The 17917-nt window shown below is 35.4% G+C and overlaps 2 protein-coding genes across 2 annotated transcripts; both read right to left on the bottom strand.

Moving 5' to 3' along the window:
- Positions 1 to 2140: 2140 nt before the first annotated feature.
- LOC140432106 (ubiquitin thioesterase ZRANB1-like) lies at positions 2141 to 8589 on the bottom strand (the record flags this gene model as incomplete). Its single annotated transcript, XM_072519944.1, has 4 exons — positions 8519 to 8589; positions 3292 to 3564; positions 2697 to 3000; positions 2141 to 2297 (listed from the first exon to the last, which is right to left on the bottom strand). Coding segments are annotated over exons 2-4 (580 nt in total), but the record flags the coding sequence as incomplete, so codon positions are not given.
- A 2327-nt stretch (positions 8590 to 10916) lies between these two features.
- LOC140432108 (uncharacterized) lies at positions 10917 to 17897 on the bottom strand. Its single transcript, XM_072519945.1, has 5 exons — positions 17872 to 17897; positions 12468 to 12645; positions 12091 to 12254; positions 11569 to 11836; positions 10917 to 11241 (listed from the first exon to the last, which is right to left on the bottom strand). The coding sequence occupies exons 2-5, from the start codon at positions 12583 to 12585 to the stop codon at positions 11084 to 11086; spliced, it is 708 nt and encodes a 235-aa protein (XP_072376046.1). The 5' UTR covers positions 12586 to 12645; positions 17872 to 17897; the 3' UTR covers positions 10917 to 11083.
- Between the last annotated feature and the right edge of the window lie 20 nt (positions 17898 to 17917).

The raw sequence follows: 17917 nt of genomic DNA, 5'->3' as shown, positions 1-17917 counted from the left end.
ACGCGCTATCTCAGAGTTGTAAAATATTTGCATATTTTCGGGTAAACACGTGCATATTTATGCGCATATTTTCTACATTTTTATTTGCATATTTGCCGAAGTCTAGTGATCATATTACGATAAAAATACCATTCATTGATTAAAATTTAGATTGTTCCTCACAGCATAAAGAAAACATGATAAAGAAAATCACATCATATGCATGGAAAATTCGCGACACTGTCTTGAAAAAGAGCAGTTAACTAGTTCGATTGGCTTGAATATTTGGCGCGATCGAGTTTTTGCTTGTAAATTGATGAAACAAAGTAATTTTTAACCAAATTATTACAATCAAAAATTGTTTGACCGAGAGCGAAATCGAAATTCCAATTCCAGAAGTAATGGAAATCTATCGAAAGCATACGAAGGCGAGAAAAATACTTTATATAGCATACGAGGATAGATTGATATTAAACTAGCCTTTGATAGATGGCGCTACTTGATACCGAATTGGTTTCGGTGTTGACATTTGCCATTCATGACATGACGTCTGTCAAAATTTTAAGTTTTAAAAACAATTAGTTTGGTTTTTACAGCCGTCAAAAGCAAGCAAATTTGGTGTTTTCGGAGAAATAGAAAAAGTCGAGTATCGTTAGGTGATTAAGTTCCTCCACAAAAAGGGTAAAACCAATGTGCAAATCAAAGCCGACCTGGACGAAGTTTATGGTGAGGTTGTATCTTCGTTAGCAACAGTAAAATTTTGGAAAGCTGAATTTGTTCGTGGTCGTACGAGTGTTTTGATGATGAGCGTCCCGGGAGGCCAAATGAAGTCACCACGCCGGAAATGATCAACAAAGTCCATGACATGATTATGGCAGATCGTCGAATTAACCTCCGCGAGTTAATAGAGGTCCTAAACATTTCCTACGAACGCGTACACAACATCATTCACCATCATTTGGACATGAAAAAGATATCCGCGCGATGGGTGCTGCGTTTGCTGGGAATCGATCAAATGCAAAAACGTGTGACCACTTCGGAGACGCTTTTTTCATCGATACGGCGCGATCCGAAGGATTTTTTCGCCGATTTATCACCGTTGATGAACTCTGGAAACCAAAGACAAAACTTCTTTGGTTTCTAAACTTCGGAAACCAAAGAACAGTCGAAACAGTGGCGCAAACGCGACGAAGGGCCGCCAAAGAGTGCATATTCGGCCGGCAAAGTGATGGCGACCGTTTTCTGGGATGCGATGGGCATCATCCACATCGACTACTTAGAAAAAGGAAAAACAATCAATGGTGAGTACTACGCAGCATTATTGGATCGATTCGATGCCGAATTGCGTCGAAAACGCTCCGGTTTGGAACGCAAAAAAGTGCTCTTTTACCAAGACAATGCACCGGCTCACCGATCGGCCGTCGCCATGGCAAAATTACACGAATTGGGCTATGAATTGGTTAAACACCCACCGTATTCCCCAGATCTTGCTACCAGCGATATTTTCCTGTTTCCAAACCTAAAAAAATGGCTCGGAGGACGCCGTTTCGCAACAAATAATGAAGTCGTCGCTGAAACTTCGGCATATTTTGAAGAGCTCGAGCAAAAGTACTATTCGGATGGGATAAAAAAATTGGAACATCGTCTTACTAAGTGTATCGAGCTAAAAGGGGACTATGTTGAGAAATAAATCGATTTAATTCAAAAAAGCTTGTTTATTCTATCAAAGGCTAGTTTTATATCAATCAACTCTCGTATTAACATGAGAAAATATAAAAAATAGCATATAAAAATATTTTCTAGCTTAGTTATAAACCATTTAAATCAAAAAGTTTTATTTTATCAAATGGTTCTATCACACTGAAATAATTTCAGTGTGACATCGCCCACAAAAGGTGTATCGTCGCAAATAAAAAGTAGTGGAAGCGATATTGCTGTGATTTTCTACGCGCGCAATGATTTGACATCGTGAAACATAACCTAATATAACTCTTTTTCAACATTCAATATTGAACAAGAAAACCTAGAATATCTACCTTAAAAGTTCTAGATACACTTAAAGATTATAAACAATATATTTGCGGTTTTCTTCACGAATATATTACTCACCATTCCACAGAACACTTTATTTCAACCTGTTTTAATAATAATACAAACTTACCTAAAATATAATCCTTAAACCTATCATCTTGATTACGATCTGGTTCTGCAATTTGATCTGGCGAAGGAATTATTAGACTAGATGCTTGGGATCGCTGATTACCACTTCCACACATAGCACACTTTATAGACTTTGGCCAATTTTCATAAGTACAAAGCTGAAAACCGTTTTTAAATTAAAATATATACTAAGTGGAGCAAAAATCTGGAAACATTTATATTCTCTTAAATGGATGGTCCCAATTATACAAAAATAGGGATACACCTACGACCCCCGTCCCATATCAGTTGGCCCACTTATGGAATTTGCAGTTCGATTACCATAAACAATAAACATACTCTGCATGTTTTTATAAGTGGCCATATTAATTAATATGGCATTTTTATTAATATTTATTAAAAACATTACCTGTATGGTTTTTAAATTTATTTTCAACTATAAAAAAAATTTCACTAAACCTTGGCTATGCATTCACTTATGTCAACATAATATGTTGATTTTTTCATAATTACGTCAAATCCATATACAACAATCCTGTATTAAATCGATTACTTACCGAACATATCCATTTTGACTGTGACGATCTTCGGGCATTCTCTATATTCGTTACACTAGCGGGGGGACTGTTGTTTCTCGACCGAGACAAACTTTGGGCTAGATCGGAATTTTGGGAGATTCGCAGCGGTTGGATGTGTTCATGTAAAGTCTGTGACGATACGGAGGTACCGCCACAGTTAACGCATATTCCCGACAGGTTGTAGGAGCATTTTGTACATTTTGATTTGTTCTCAATGGGACCAGCTGCCGATTCTATGCTGGAAGGGAATTTGTCTTCGGTGTTGTGTGTATCATCATGTAACCTAGAAAGAGAAACATTTTTGATATAAAAAGGGATAATTTGAAGTTTCCAAGTTGTCACCCGGTATACAATGGTTTCATTGCGTCTGTCATCGCTATATTTTCTCTTCTGTAAACTTCTCCTTCAATCCCTACCTTTTCTAATGTTAGTTTCCCAAGTTGTTTTTGATTGACGTTACTTTATTTTCTGTTCCGGTGTTTATACCACTTCAGCTGTTGTTTTTCACATCCACATCCATGTGCAAACATATTTGATAAAACTGAGTAACTAATAGTAATTTTAGAAAACTTACCTGTATATATCTTCATTAACAAACGGTTTGGGACCTCTGCACATAGTGCACTTAATAGAAGAAGGGTAATTTTCGTATGTACAATATTCACATGACCATTTCTTATCGCTTTCGCTCATTTTGAGATCGGTTTTTAGCCTGATTATTGCAAACTAATTCAAGCCTCACTCCACTGTCATGAATTTACCATAATTAGAGAATTTCAATACAATTTGTTGTACTCTAAGAGCAGCAATGTAAATATTAATTAGTCCGACATAATGTCACTAATACCTGAAACAAAAAAGAGTTGTTATTGAAGCTAAATGATTCTTTTATTTTCTGTTTTAACATGTTAACGAATGGGAGCAGTTTTCTGTTTTAGATTAATCATCGGCGTTTTCAAGCCGTCAATTATTTACCTACATAGACAAGACATTTACAGAAATGATAGAAATGATAAAGTTTTTAATTTGTCACCCTGTAAAGAAAATTATATTTATTTTTTTCAAAACATACAAACAAACATAACATGTAGTATTGGTTCATTATAATCCTTTCTACTAAGATATTTAATATGCAAAAACATAAACAATATTTGTTTTGTTGTTGGAATTCCAAACGAAATAATTTTATCTGAATGTTTCTGATTTTTTTATATAATAAATTTAGACGTTGTAATTAATACAATCATAATAATTAGCATTTTGTAAATAATTTTAATATGTACTAATTAATTTCTATATATGAAACAGATGCCTGCAAAATATAATTATTAAGAAGCTCTTTTTCTTTTAACATTTTAACAGCAGCTGTTTTACATGTGCAGTATTGTTAATAGCCCAACTGATCAGATAGACATAGGTCATTCATATATTTTATACATTTAATTAAATCAGAAAGGACTACTGACCTCTCTGGTTCATTGAAAAACCCTGAAGAATTGAATAAAGCGGTTGAAACAATTACCAATTAACAAGTAGCTTAGAATAATGGACCAATTATTTCCCAAACAACTATAGGCAATAGTTATCCAAAAGAAATTAGGAATATAATCTGGGCAAAAAGAAAACTTTAAATTAGCAGCTAACAAAAGGCTCATTACTCCATGTGAAATGCACCTAAACAGCCCAAAAGAAGCCTCCTACTATGAATTAAATTGGTAGCTAACAAAAAGGCTGATTGCTCCATGTGAAATGTACCTAAACAGCCCAAAAGAAACTCCTACTATGAATAACAGTGGCACCTGGGTATACAGTGATGAACAAAAAGCGATAAGATTTGGAGATCATCTAGAAAATATATTTCTACCACATGATGGAGAAGAATTTTGATCATAAATTGAAACAAACAATGAAATGATATCAGTCAGCCATATTACTCCTAAAGAAACAAAAAAACATGAACACAAAAAAGTACCTGGCGATGATCTCATTACTGATGAGAGTTGTTTAAAGTAGTTGTTGAAGAAAACTATTATAAAATTGACTCATCTTTTATGATACTTAAACCTGGCAAATCACCTCACCAGGTGTCATTTCTTCCTGTGATTTCAAAGATTTATGAAAAACTGCTCCTAAAGCCAATAATGAAAGAAAATATACAAATTCTAATATCAGAGGTGAAACAGGCAATTAAACTCAAAAAATGGTACAGGGCCAGGTTCTGATGAAATTCCAGTAGATATATTAAAAATCCTAAATGACGAAAATATTGAGTGTCTAACTAAATTATTTAATAAAATATATGACTGTCAAACTCCTGATGAATGGTTAAAATCTATCTTTTTATCCTTACCCAAGAAAAATAATCCCAAATCTTACGATGAATACTGATTAATTAGCCTCAAGAGTCACACTTTAAAAATACTACTCAAAGTTATTCAACAGCGTATATATAAAAATGTGAAGAACAATTAGACAACACAGAGTTTGGATTTAGAGGTGGAATTTAGATTTTAGAGTTTGATAGAGTTCAACATGATAAACTTATACATGTATTGAAACACATACGCCTTTTTTTTCGTCTTTATAGAGGGGTGTCCGGAATCTTCAAAAGACATCTCAGTCCAGGACACCGCCTGACTGACATTAGTGCAGGATTCGTTCTTCGTACTCCCGACGAGTTCCCGAGTTACTTTAAAATGCCCTCTCGTAGCGGAGTCTACGCCGAAGGCCTACCTGCTAAACCACACCCTCCTCCATCATCCAGAGATCTGGAAGCGGAATGGCCGCTGTAAGGCCGGCATCACTTCCATAGCACTACCACTCCCAGACAGGCATTTCCTCCTTCCCCACAGTCTGGCTCATGCATTCTAACTTATACAGTCTGACCCACTTTTCTAGTTTCAACTTTCAGCATCTTTCCCTCTTACCTTTGCCGTGAAACACATACACCTAGATTCCAAGGATATTAATTTAATCAAAAATCCATACTACACCCAAACAGCGATTGTAAGGGTGGAAAATAGTGAGACAAAGCAAGTAGAAATCCAAAGAGGAGTCGGGTAGGGATGTGTGCTGTCACCACAATTATTAAATGAGTACTCCCAACTAATATTTCAGAAGTCACTATGGGAACAAACTGAAGGTGTATGGATTGGAGGGAGCATCATTAATAACATAAGATTTGCAGATAATATCACATTCATGGCAGAATATATAGAAGATTTACGAATTCTTATAGAAATCATTAACATAGAAAGTAAAAAGTTGGAACTAGCAATGAATATAGATAAAACCAAATTCATGGTGATCTCAAAAACCCCTGTTGACAACATACATCTGACATTGAAGGGTAAACCCTTAGAGAGAGCCAACAATTATAAATACCTATAAGCAATTATAAACTAACAGTTATAAACTCAATCCTTAAAAGGATTTATAAAATACAAGTCAATGTTGGCAAATAAGAAATTGAGTATAGTTATCAGATTGAGGTTCATCGAATTTTATGTATGGTCACAACTGCTATATGGTTTAGAAGCTTGAACTCTGAAAGCCTACTCTGTAAAAAAAATGGAGGCATTGATTGGAGACTGTGATTTTTAAATAATGGTGATTTTAAACAGTGATTGTGATCACTGTTCTTTTATGTACAGCAACAGGCAGTCACAGTAATTGTAAACCCCTACTCCTAGAACCATTTATATCAGACAGATGCTTCAGAATCAAGCAGGAAGCAGTTTCCTCTGATTAAATTGTAAGTTCTACCATTGAAATAAATAAATAAACATTTTAATGTGTGATACTGTGTGAGTATGTGATAAATATATACATATCATAGAGTATCGTATACACTCCGAAAAAATATTATGTAAATATTTTTAAAAATACTTCGAGAAAAGACTAGATTTCTGAAAAATATAAAAAATAGCAGCATCCAGCATTCTCATTACCTATTACATTTTTTCAAAATTGTAATTTTTTATTGTTGGCAAAGAATTGTTTTTAACAAAACCAAATTTGCAAAGATTAGGTTGAATCAGAATTAAAATATTTTTCTAGAATTTATAACAAGTTTCTCATTTTCCACCACCTCTTATTGATGAAATCAAACACATGCAGAATTTTGTGAAGAATATGATAATCATGTTTCCGGAGCCTTTTAATTTGTTCAATCTACAACTTTGTAAATAACTTTTAGGTTTTTCTCAAGGTTTTTTTATAAAACTCTTATTATAAAATTTCTTATCCCTTGCCTATATCATAATTCATTCCTGAGATCCATTTTTAGTTGGCCCATCCAGTAAATAATTATTAAATGAAAGACTCTGGACCATTGATCTCAAAATTTACTGTATCTCAGCTGTAAAATGCCATTATTTTTAACACTGATAAACAAATATTTGTACTTTAACACATTCCCAATAAAAATAATTAACCAAAAAAGTAGAACTATGCATACTAAGATTTTAAAAACTTGTTGGTATATTTAAATAATGTCAATGAACATTCACAATTCCGAATTTATTAGTTTGTGCATGAATAATTAATTAATAATGTAAATAACAGTCAAAGTACAATAAAAACTATAATTATATATTCGAAAAAGGTAAATATTGTGTTTATAAGCACAATCAGATTCTGAACTTTTAAAATGACTCTACAGTGTTGCCAATTTCAACATTTTTTGCTTAATAACCATTATGTAGTTCTTAAATCAGTTATACTGTACAATATAAATATATATTACCACAAATACACAAATTTAAACTATGACAGTAAATAGTTCAAATATTTAATGCAAACACTTCTTACTTCAAGAATTTTGCAAAAAAAATGTTCCTTAGCTAGCAGAAACTGTTTTCTTGGTGTACACACCTTTTCATGTAAAACTCAGAGTTTTATACAGAAACAAGAGAAAAATAATAAATTTTTTTTATTACAATACAACAGCTGTCATTTCTATGAATTTAGAACTGTTTTGAACATGTGTGAGTTAAAATGCACAGCAAAGGGAAACTAAAAAAAAAGGGATGTCCACTATTTTTTAACATATAATATGAATATCAAAACAACAGCTTGTAAATTTATGAAATGTAGAAAAGATCCACAAGGCAATCAGAACAGAAAGCCTTTGAAGACCAATTTGATAATTAAACAAAGAAAAACAAAAATAATGGTTAGCGAAAAAAAAACATGGAATCTGAATATAATAAATGAGCCCACCAACATTACTAACTAGGGAGGGATAACGGCAAAAATAGGAGGAATATAAAGATATAAAAGTATAGAGAAAGTGTACAAACAAATAAAATGTAAACTGTCAACTTGATCCCAATGTTGAAATTGTAAACATAGTCCAAATGTACGGCTTCACAAACAGTAAATTTAATGAATCATGTAAATAGAAAATATTTTAGCTACAAATAATCACCTGTATCAAATTTAGCGATAAATCAATTGATAATTTGTAAGTATAAAAAATTGGCATGTACAACTGTAGGGCAATGCCAATGTCAGATATAAATAAATCTATAAAGGATTTCGATTAATACCTACGTAATTACACACTCAAGAATATCACGATAAAAGGATATAGCTACTTTCAAAAGGTCTCTACAAAATATCCTCAGCTCTCACCTTCCACAATAGGGTCATAAATTGTGAGGAAGGCACAACGATACGATTTGCGTGTCGACTCGAAAACAAATAATTTAGATACCATTTGTACAATGCACTACACCAAAATAACAATAATAACGGACTAAATGTCAAAAATACTATTCTGACAAACTATTTATCACCTGTGTTGCTTCGCTCTGTTTTCCTTTTTCATCGAAAATGAAAATGGACAACTAAATGTCAGTTTACTGTCAAAGTTGCCGGTAATGCAGGTATCGCCACTATTCTAGGCACTAACATCCGATGTTACCCGAATGAACTTGGGCGGACGCATTATCAATTATTCACAGGCTAAATAGGACGTTCGATTCGTAATGATTGTCAAAATTGCAAAGTTATAAATGTCATCCACTCCCCGTTTTAAAATAATTTCATATCATTATTATTTTTAACATATTTATTTAGTTTACATACCATTGTTTTTCATGCACTTTTTAATTTAAACCTGCTTATAAAAGATATATGATGACTAGAAACCCGACTAGAAACGAATTGATCGAGAGTGGTGAATCGATGTGAAGAACCGCTATTTCGTGGCGCTGCCCGTGACGCTAGTTCCGTGATGCTCGCCTCAGCATTTTACTATGGGGAAAATAAAGTAATAACAACGCCAATATAGAAGTTTGGCTTCAAAAAATCACGAAGGAAATAAAATTTCAATAGTGTTTTTGAGAAACTTCTAAAGTTTCTACGTGCATAGAAAGGATGAAAAATAAAGTGGTAATTGAAAAAAAAAATATTTATAGAGAAATATTACTAAAGGAATATGAAATTCTGAAATATGAAATACAAATGTTGTGTATAATAAAAAGTAAAGAAGGGGAGGGGCCATTGAATAAAATATTCTGTGCGCACTGTAGGTTGCATACATTTGGCGGGAACTCTGTGCAAAGAATATAAAATATACATTCATATGCCTCTATACTCTTTGCTCTGTGTTTCAATTAAATAGAATGGGTGATTGGAAAAAGGATAACAGTTCAAAAATATGGCGAATTAAAGTCGGAGACTTTTATGAATATTTGTACCTATCTTCTATCCGCTTTTAAAATCGCCGGCCGCCTTTATGTAAAAACATTGTTGTTGAGAGGAAAAAGAATAATATTACTGGGTTTATCCACCCAAATTGTAAAAAACGTGTCGCTTAATAACCTTCAGAGTCTGGAACAGCTGATTTTCAGTTTGTTTTGCACTTTCGTCCAATAAACAGTGTCTTTTAGCTGTTGTTGAAAACAGCTTTAAAAGTGAATATTATTTAACATTGAACTGTCGTGAAAATTGAAGGTACATATTAAGAATTTAATAGTTCAATGTCTAGTGGGTAAGTTAGCATTTAGTTATTTTTAAATAAAAATAAGAAAATTTAATCTTTGTTTATAGAATTGTCCATTTGGACTATGGGTAGGGTAAACCTGCAGGCTTAGGAAAACAGCGAAAACTCGATAAAAAATTTCAAATAAAAGAAAGGGAAAAATTGGCAAAACAAAAAGGAAGAGTTTGTTACACATAAATGTAAAGTAGTTAATGCCAAAGTAACTGGACCAGATTTCACTTGTGGTGGATTTCACATTTGAAGAAAAACGGTCAATCAATGAAATCGTTTATAGTGGAAGACCAAAAAATGAAAAAGATACATACCTAATCGGATCAATAGAAAGACCTGATGTTGCCAGACATCGTCCTGCGTGAGCAGAAGCTAGACAGTTTTTTTCTTCTTTCAATTATTTTGCTCTGAAAGGTATGTGCAGAGTTGAAATTTGTCACATTGCTTGGATAAGTTTATATTAATATTACAGAGCAGAGGATGGAGACTATGTCACTATTTTATTCTTTTATTTCGATTTTTCTCCATTTATTTGTCCATCCTCATACAGTAAAAGTATTTGTAATTGTTCCAGATAGTCTCTGTTCGCATGAAATCAAAGACTTCTCTCAGATCCACAAATTTCAGGTATATTTCCACTCATATTTCTATTTGTGATGTTCTTGTTGATACTTATTCCTCTTCCATTCTGATCTCCACAATTTTTCTCAGTTTATTTTCTACAACTCTCGTATATTATTTAACTAGGTATATCAGATGAGCCCATAGACATATAATACAGACTGAGCGCTGCTATACGGCCACGTTTCGCCAGTGCGATAAAGAAAACTCATGCAAGCGGTCTCTTTCTGATGGGCCAGGTTTATCGACCACGTGACCTAAATGACCAGTGAGATGCAGGCACTGCTTTGCGTCAGTTTTCTCTGTCGCACTGGGGGAACGCGTCTGTATTTCAGCGCGCCGTCTTTTTGTATTATATGTCTATTGTTAGTTTCTTTATGAAGGTTATGTAGGTCTTTTTATATTGTTTATATTTGTTTTCATTTCTTTCTTTGACTTTGTTTCAGAAGGCGCCAAAGTTGGGATCTTTTTTAGGTCTTGCATTGACAACGATTCCTTGATAAAAAAATAAAGATGGTAAGGAATTTGTATGGAAAGGTGATCCTATATTAATTAAAAATAAACGTTTCGTTTAATTAAAATGGTTTATTTCGATTTACATCAATTAAACAAAAATCATATAAAGTTCTATTGAGTGTTCAAAGTAAAAAAGTCAGAATATGAATAGACACATTTCTTAAAAAGAAAACCAAAATATATATATTCATGAAATTACAAAAACTACTAAACTCTATGTCTATATCTACATATCCACATTCAGATTCGACTCGGTCGTATCATTTACACTATTGGCAGTGATTGTTTTCCTATTAGAGAATTTCAATTTCCTTTTTTTAGAACGGAGCTTTTTAATTTGTTTTTTCTTCCTTTTCGGTCGAATTTCTTCCTCAAAATCGGAAACTGCAACAAATTATTAATTAAAGTACATCACAAAATCCACCCTACAAAATATATTTGGTCGTTCCCGCGTAGAACCCTCGCACGTCACCCGATACGAGGTCAACATATTCACACAGTGTTGCCGTATTGTACTGCCTTATACGTGCTTTATAAAGCACAAACTGCCATTTGTGCTTTATAAATTATATGCCCATTGGCGTACTCGTTCAAAGATATTTAATACAAACTGTTTTTTGTGTAGTAAACCAGCAACTATACTAAAATTTACTTGAAAATTTAGGCAATTTCTACGCAGTTGGCTCGAAGACAAAAAAAAAGTTCACTTACCTGTTGCACTAGAGACTGTTTCGTCTTGCGAATCATCATCTGTGCCTTTTAGAGGACTCGACGTACAAGATTCACTAATATCAAAATCGATATTCTCATCTTCTTCCACTACAGTCTTTTTACTTTTCCTCGATTTACGGCACGTTAAAGAGTCTGTTTCGGCATCGATGTCATCGTTATCGGTGGTCGTAGAAGACACCTGCGCCTCATCTGTTACGTTGTTGCTTCTTCTTTTTCGTATCGTAACGTTCACAGCCTGTGATGTTGCCTAAGGGACATAAATCGATGAAAATTAATGGTTTCTAGATAGGATAAGCTAATACATTTTTATCAAATTAAGTCTATGAAACATAAGTCTATGTTTCAAAGAGGCATCACTTGACTTCCATTGCGCTGACAACGTAAATAAAAATTAGTTGACAGTCTGTCAATTGTCAACTGTAAACCTCTTGCATTTTCTGATGACAAGTAATTGACAGATTGTGTTTAAAAGTAATAAGTAAGATTTTTGGATACACTTACATTTGTCGGATCGTGCGTGTGACACACGAAACCCATCAAGTTGTCGTAACGAACGTTTCCTTCTGAATGCGACGGACAAAACGAATTCAAGCACTTGACACAACATCGGATGGTTCGTTTTGAGCAAACGTTGCAATAGTGCCACGGGCATACGAATTTTTTACCTAAAAATGCATTTCATTAATAGTCATAACTATAAAATAAATCAGCTGAGTTTAAAACTAATTCGAGTGTTACGTGAAATTGTTACAGAGTGACATATATGAGTATCCAGACTTTGTAGTTCACTGTAGTCAATTTTGTGATGTTTTATTGGTTTTCTCAGTTTTTTTTGGGTTTAGCGAATCATATAACTATAATTTTTATTATATACTTACTATCTGGCCTTTCTTTTAGTTTTAAACATCTTAAATGATACGCCTTGTTACAGATTTTATTATTACACAAACTAACGCGACCTTTTCTTTGGCAAATGTAACAGGGTGGCAGTTCCATTGGTTTTTCAGGTTCTTTTTTCTTTTTTTCCTTCTTTGGTTTTCTCAGTTCGGTGGAATCCTGAAAATAGAAGACCGTTACGTTAATGGATACAGAATATAACAGAATAAGAGAGAGAACAATAACGAAAGAGTCTACTGCAATTGATACTCCCTTAAAAACATTACAGATCGTCTTAAAGCGCTTCTAGAGACCCTATAATAGTGCGTGACAATCCTGAAGTGATCCAGGACGTCTTTAAACATTCCATGACATACAGCATAGCCTACAGTATTCCAGATCACCCTTAACATTCCACAGAGAACTTTCAAGATCCTTAAAATATTAAATAACGGTTCTGAAAGCTTCCAGAATGTACTCCAGAACTTCTTAAAGCATTCGTTGGCAATCTTAAAATAACAAATGCTACCCTGGAGCAATCCAAAGTTCCGGAATTATTTAGACATTCTGAAGCAGTCCAGATTGCTCTAAAGCGTTTCAAGAGTTTCTAAAAGATTCCATGATTGCCTTAAAAACTACTATACTGCCCTCGACTCGCCCCAGAATTCTCTAAAATATTCAATGACATAAAAATAAAACTTACTACCTAGAAGAATTCCAGAGTACTCCCTAAAACACAATACAGTCTCAAAACAAACCTGGCTACCCTAAAACGTTTGAGATTGCTTTAAAGCAGTTTCCGGGCCAATAAAAATATTACACGATAGTCCTGAAAGCTTCCAGACTGCACTGGGGGCATTAGAAACTCCGGAAATATTCCATGACAGTTCCAACACAAACCAGTCTGCTCTGAAGCAGTCCAGAGTCCCTTAAAAACATACCATATTGTTTTAAAGAGCTTCAAGAACTCCGAAAGCATTCCATGTTTAATGTTAATTAATTAATTACTTAATTAATAATTCCAAAATAAAATTTACTACGTACAAGAATTCCAGAGTACTCTCTGACATAGAATACCAGTCTCAAAACAAACTTGGTTACCCTAAAACGTATCAGATTAATTTAAAGCAATTTCTACTTAATGCACTGTCCAGGGAGGGTTTTTACTGTCTGGGTTATGCGGACGATTTGGTAATTGTAGTCCGAGGACGCTTTACCAAAATAATTTCGGAGAGACTTCAAGTCGCTCTGAGGATGGTGGACAGCTGGTGTGAGGAAGAAGGCCTGAAGGTTAACCCTAAAAAAACATCTGTTGTTCCCTTCACCAGAAAAAGAGCACTGCAAGGCTTACAGCCACTAGTGCTCAAGCGAGTAGAAATCCCATCACAAGTCAGGCCAAGTACTTAGGTGTAATATTCGACCAGAGGCTGACATGGAATGCACACATTCAGAAAGTCACACAGAAGGCCACTATTGCCCTGAACACATGTAGACGAATGTGTGGTAAGAATTGGGGGTTAAATCCTAAAATGAACCTTTGGTTGTACACAAGGGTTATAAGGCCCATGATAACTTATGGTTCAGTGGCGTGGTGGAACAAAACGCAACAGTCCGGGGCGATTCGATTGCTCAGTAGCACACAAAGGCTTGCATGCTTGAGTGTTACAGGAGCCATGAGAACAGCCCCAACGGACGCGCTAGAAGTTCTGCTAAACCTACCACCTCTGCATATATACATACAGAGTGAAGCCAGATCAACAGTACATCGGTTGATCCAAGGCCAAGCTCCAATAAGTATGATGCAGGGAGCTGATAACTTAAGGCTATACCAGGACATAAAGGCAGACCCCGTTCTAGGAATGCCTGTAGACCGAATGGTTACGAGGTATAGTTTTAACAAAAATTTTCAAATTACAATACCAAAAAGAGAGAACTGGGAAACTGGTCCGCCGCTAACAGCAAACTCAATATGGTATACGGACGGCTCCAAAACGGATACAGGTACGGGGGCTGGAATATATGGCATAAAACCAAGGACGGAAGTCCGGGTATGTCTAGGAACATACGCGACCGTATTTCAAGCCGAATTAGCTATACACAGGTGCGCTATGGAACTAATCGGCCGAATGTAGATAACGACTCCATCGTTATCTATTCGGACAGTCAAGCGGCTCTAAAGGCTCTCAGTTCGGTACAGGTCGATTCATGGCTGGTATGGAACTGTTTGGATGTCCTCTCTCAGGTGGGAAGTCAAAACAGGTTGACACTTGCCTGGGTGCCGGGACATAAGGGTCATCGTGGCAACGAGAAGGCCGATGAATTGGCCCGAGAAGGCGCATCTACGCCACTGGTTGGTCCGGAACCCTTCTTTGGAATCGCAAATACGACAAAAAGGGCAGCCATACACAAATGGGTGGAACAGAAGTCTCTGAGTGGTGGAACAACTCACCAGGACAGAGGCAGGCCAAACAGTTCATCAAAGGACATTCGGCTAAATTTACAGCAGACTTACTTTCGCACAGACGCAGGACTGTCAGAATGATAGTGGGTCTGCTCACTGGGCACTGTAGACTCAATAGACACTTGAGTCTCATAGGCCTGACAGAAGAGGACACCTGTCGTTTCTGTCTGGAAGAAGAGGAAACCGCTCTACACGTTCTGTGCCATGCGAAGGTCTCGCACGAATGCGGTTTCTAGAACTCGGAGAGGAAAACCGGAAGCACCAGGCTACATGAAAAGGCCACTATCAAGGCTGTTGAGTCTCATTAAGAGGACCAAGCTAGATGAAGTGCTTTAAAATAAGGGGGAACACAATAGATCTGCAAAGGTCGCAGTGTATCAGGCTCTATTGGCCGCCCCATTTTCTACATTCTACCCTAAAACGTATCAGATTAATTTAAAGCATTTCCGGACCACTAAATATTACCGATAGTCCTGAAAGCTTCCAGACCGCACTGGTGGTTTTCCACAACTCTCAAATACTACATGACGTTCCAACACAAACTTGTTTGCCTTGAAGCAATCCAGAGTCCCTTAAAAACATAACAGATTATTCTGAAGCGCTTCAAGAGATTCTAAGACATTCCATTGTAGTCCTGAAATCTACTAGACTGCCCTGGATTGCCCCAGAACCGCCTGTAAAATTCAATGATAGTTTGAGAAAAAATCTCGCAGCCTATAAATACTGCAGAGACCACTCAAACATTCCACAATAGTCTCATACCAAACTTGCCTATCATGAAGTACTCCTTCTTCTTCTTGCAGTACCGTCTCCTATCGGAGGTTGGCTACCATCACAGCATCTTTACTTTGTTGGCTGCAGCTCTGAACAACTGTATTGAACTGCACCCATACCACTCCCTTAAATTTCGCAACCAGGAAATCCTCCTACGTCCCACATTTCTCTTTCCCGAGATTTTTCCTTGGATTATGAGTCTAAGCAGAGAGTACTTTTCTCCTCTCATTATGTGGCCCAGATATTCCAGTTTTTTCGTTTGTATGGTTTTATGACTTCGCATTCCTTCCCCATCTTCAGCAGAACATCTTGATTTGTTACTCTTTCTGTCCATGGTATTTTCCACATTCTCCTGTAGCACCACATCTCGAATGCCTCACTGTTTTTGATGTTATCTTTTTCAGTGTCCAGGCTTCCATGCCGTACAGCAGAACGGAGAAAACATAGCACCTTAACATTCTCGTTCTTAAGTTTATATTTATGTCCCGGCTGCATAGGACTTTTTCTTTTGACAAACGATTGACTCGCTATCTCTATTCGCCTCTTGATTCTCTTTGTCTGGTCATTAGTATCAGTAAAGCAAACCCCTAAATATTTGTAGGACGTAACTCTTTCAACTGGCTGATTATTTATGATTAAATTCACATTGGTGTATAGCTTCTTTGTTACAATCATGAATTTAGTCTTTTTGATGTTCAGTTTACTCTGAGATAGCGCGTTTAGACCATACTTTTTGGTATGGGTGTTTATGTTTTCCATCAAAAACTGTAAATTTGCTAGGTTATCTGTTACTATTAGCGTGTCATCAGCGTATCGTATATTGTTAATTAACTCTCCGTTAATGTCCATACCAATGTTTTGCTCTAGGAGCGCTTCCTGACGCAATATATATATTGCGACATATATATATATATATATATATATATATATATATATATATATATATATATATATATATATATATATTGAATAATATATATATGACGCAATCCATCCTATATATATTGAATAATAGTGGAGAAAGCACACAACCCTGACGAACACCTCGACGAATCTCAATTTCTTCAGTTAACTCATTATCAACTTTGATTTTTGCTGTTTGTCTCCAGTACAACCTGGATATGATGTTAATGTCGCGACAGTCGATGTTTTTGCTTCTTAGGATTTCATAAAGCTTTTGGTGTCTGACTTTATCGAAGGCCTTCTCAAAATCTATGAAACCTACGTAGAAGTCTTGGTTTACATCCAAACATCTTTGCATTAACACACTCAGACCAAACAAAGCTTCCCGTGTTCCCAGTCCACCTCTGAATCCAAACTGTGTGGCGCTTATGTCCTCTTCTAATTTATTAAATATTCTTTTGTGAATTATTTTTAAAAATACTTTTAGTGTGTGGCTCATCAATGCTATAGTTCTGTGGTCTGAACACTCTCTGGCGTTATTCGTCTTCGGGATTGTGACAAAAGTAGAGGAGAGCCATTTCTTTGGTATGATGCCTGTTCTATAAATTGTGTTAAAGAGGTTCACCATTATTTCAAGTACTCCAGCGTAGCCGAAAATATTCCAGATTGCTCTCAAGTAATTAAATGATGGTCTATGATGGTCGTGGAAGCTACCAGACTGGAAACGCAAGCTTTTTAACACTGTTAGTGTCACAGAAAACATTACAGATTGCACAAAAAAGCGTTAAGATTTCCTAAAACATTCCAGAACAGTCCCGAAAGTTACTAAATTATCCTGGATTTCTCCAGAATCGTCTGTAAAATTTAATTATAGTCTCAGAAAAATATTCGCAGCAAGTCCACTCAGACATTCCACGATAGTTCCAAACCAAAACTATTATCGTGAAATGCTTCAGAGCAGCCTAAAATATTCCAGATTGCACTCAAGCCATTTAGTGGTTCAGAAAATATTCTTTAACGGTCCTGAAAACTTCTAGAATGGAAACGCAAGCTTGTTAGCCCTGCTAGTATTACAGAAAATATTACAGATTGCACAAAAGATTTTATTTATATATGTATTAATCGAGTAAACTCGATTTTATAACGCAACATTTCCCCTTGTACTTCCCATAAAATGAACAACTGAAAAAATGATTAGCCTGTCTTAGATTAGAATGAAATAGTCTTTCTTTTAGTTTATGATAAATGAATGAATTGAAGTAACTTACGTTTTTGGCTTTAACACCGATGAATCCACTACTCTGAGATAGCGCG

Source organism: Diabrotica undecimpunctata, unplaced genomic scaffold (genome assembly GCF_040954645.1).
Source record: "Diabrotica undecimpunctata isolate CICGRU unplaced genomic scaffold, icDiaUnde3 ctg00002851.1, whole genome shotgun sequence".
Lineage (NCBI taxonomy): Eukaryota > Metazoa > Arthropoda > Insecta > Coleoptera > Chrysomelidae > Diabrotica > Diabrotica undecimpunctata.
This window is presented reverse-complemented; position numbering and strand designations above follow the sequence as displayed.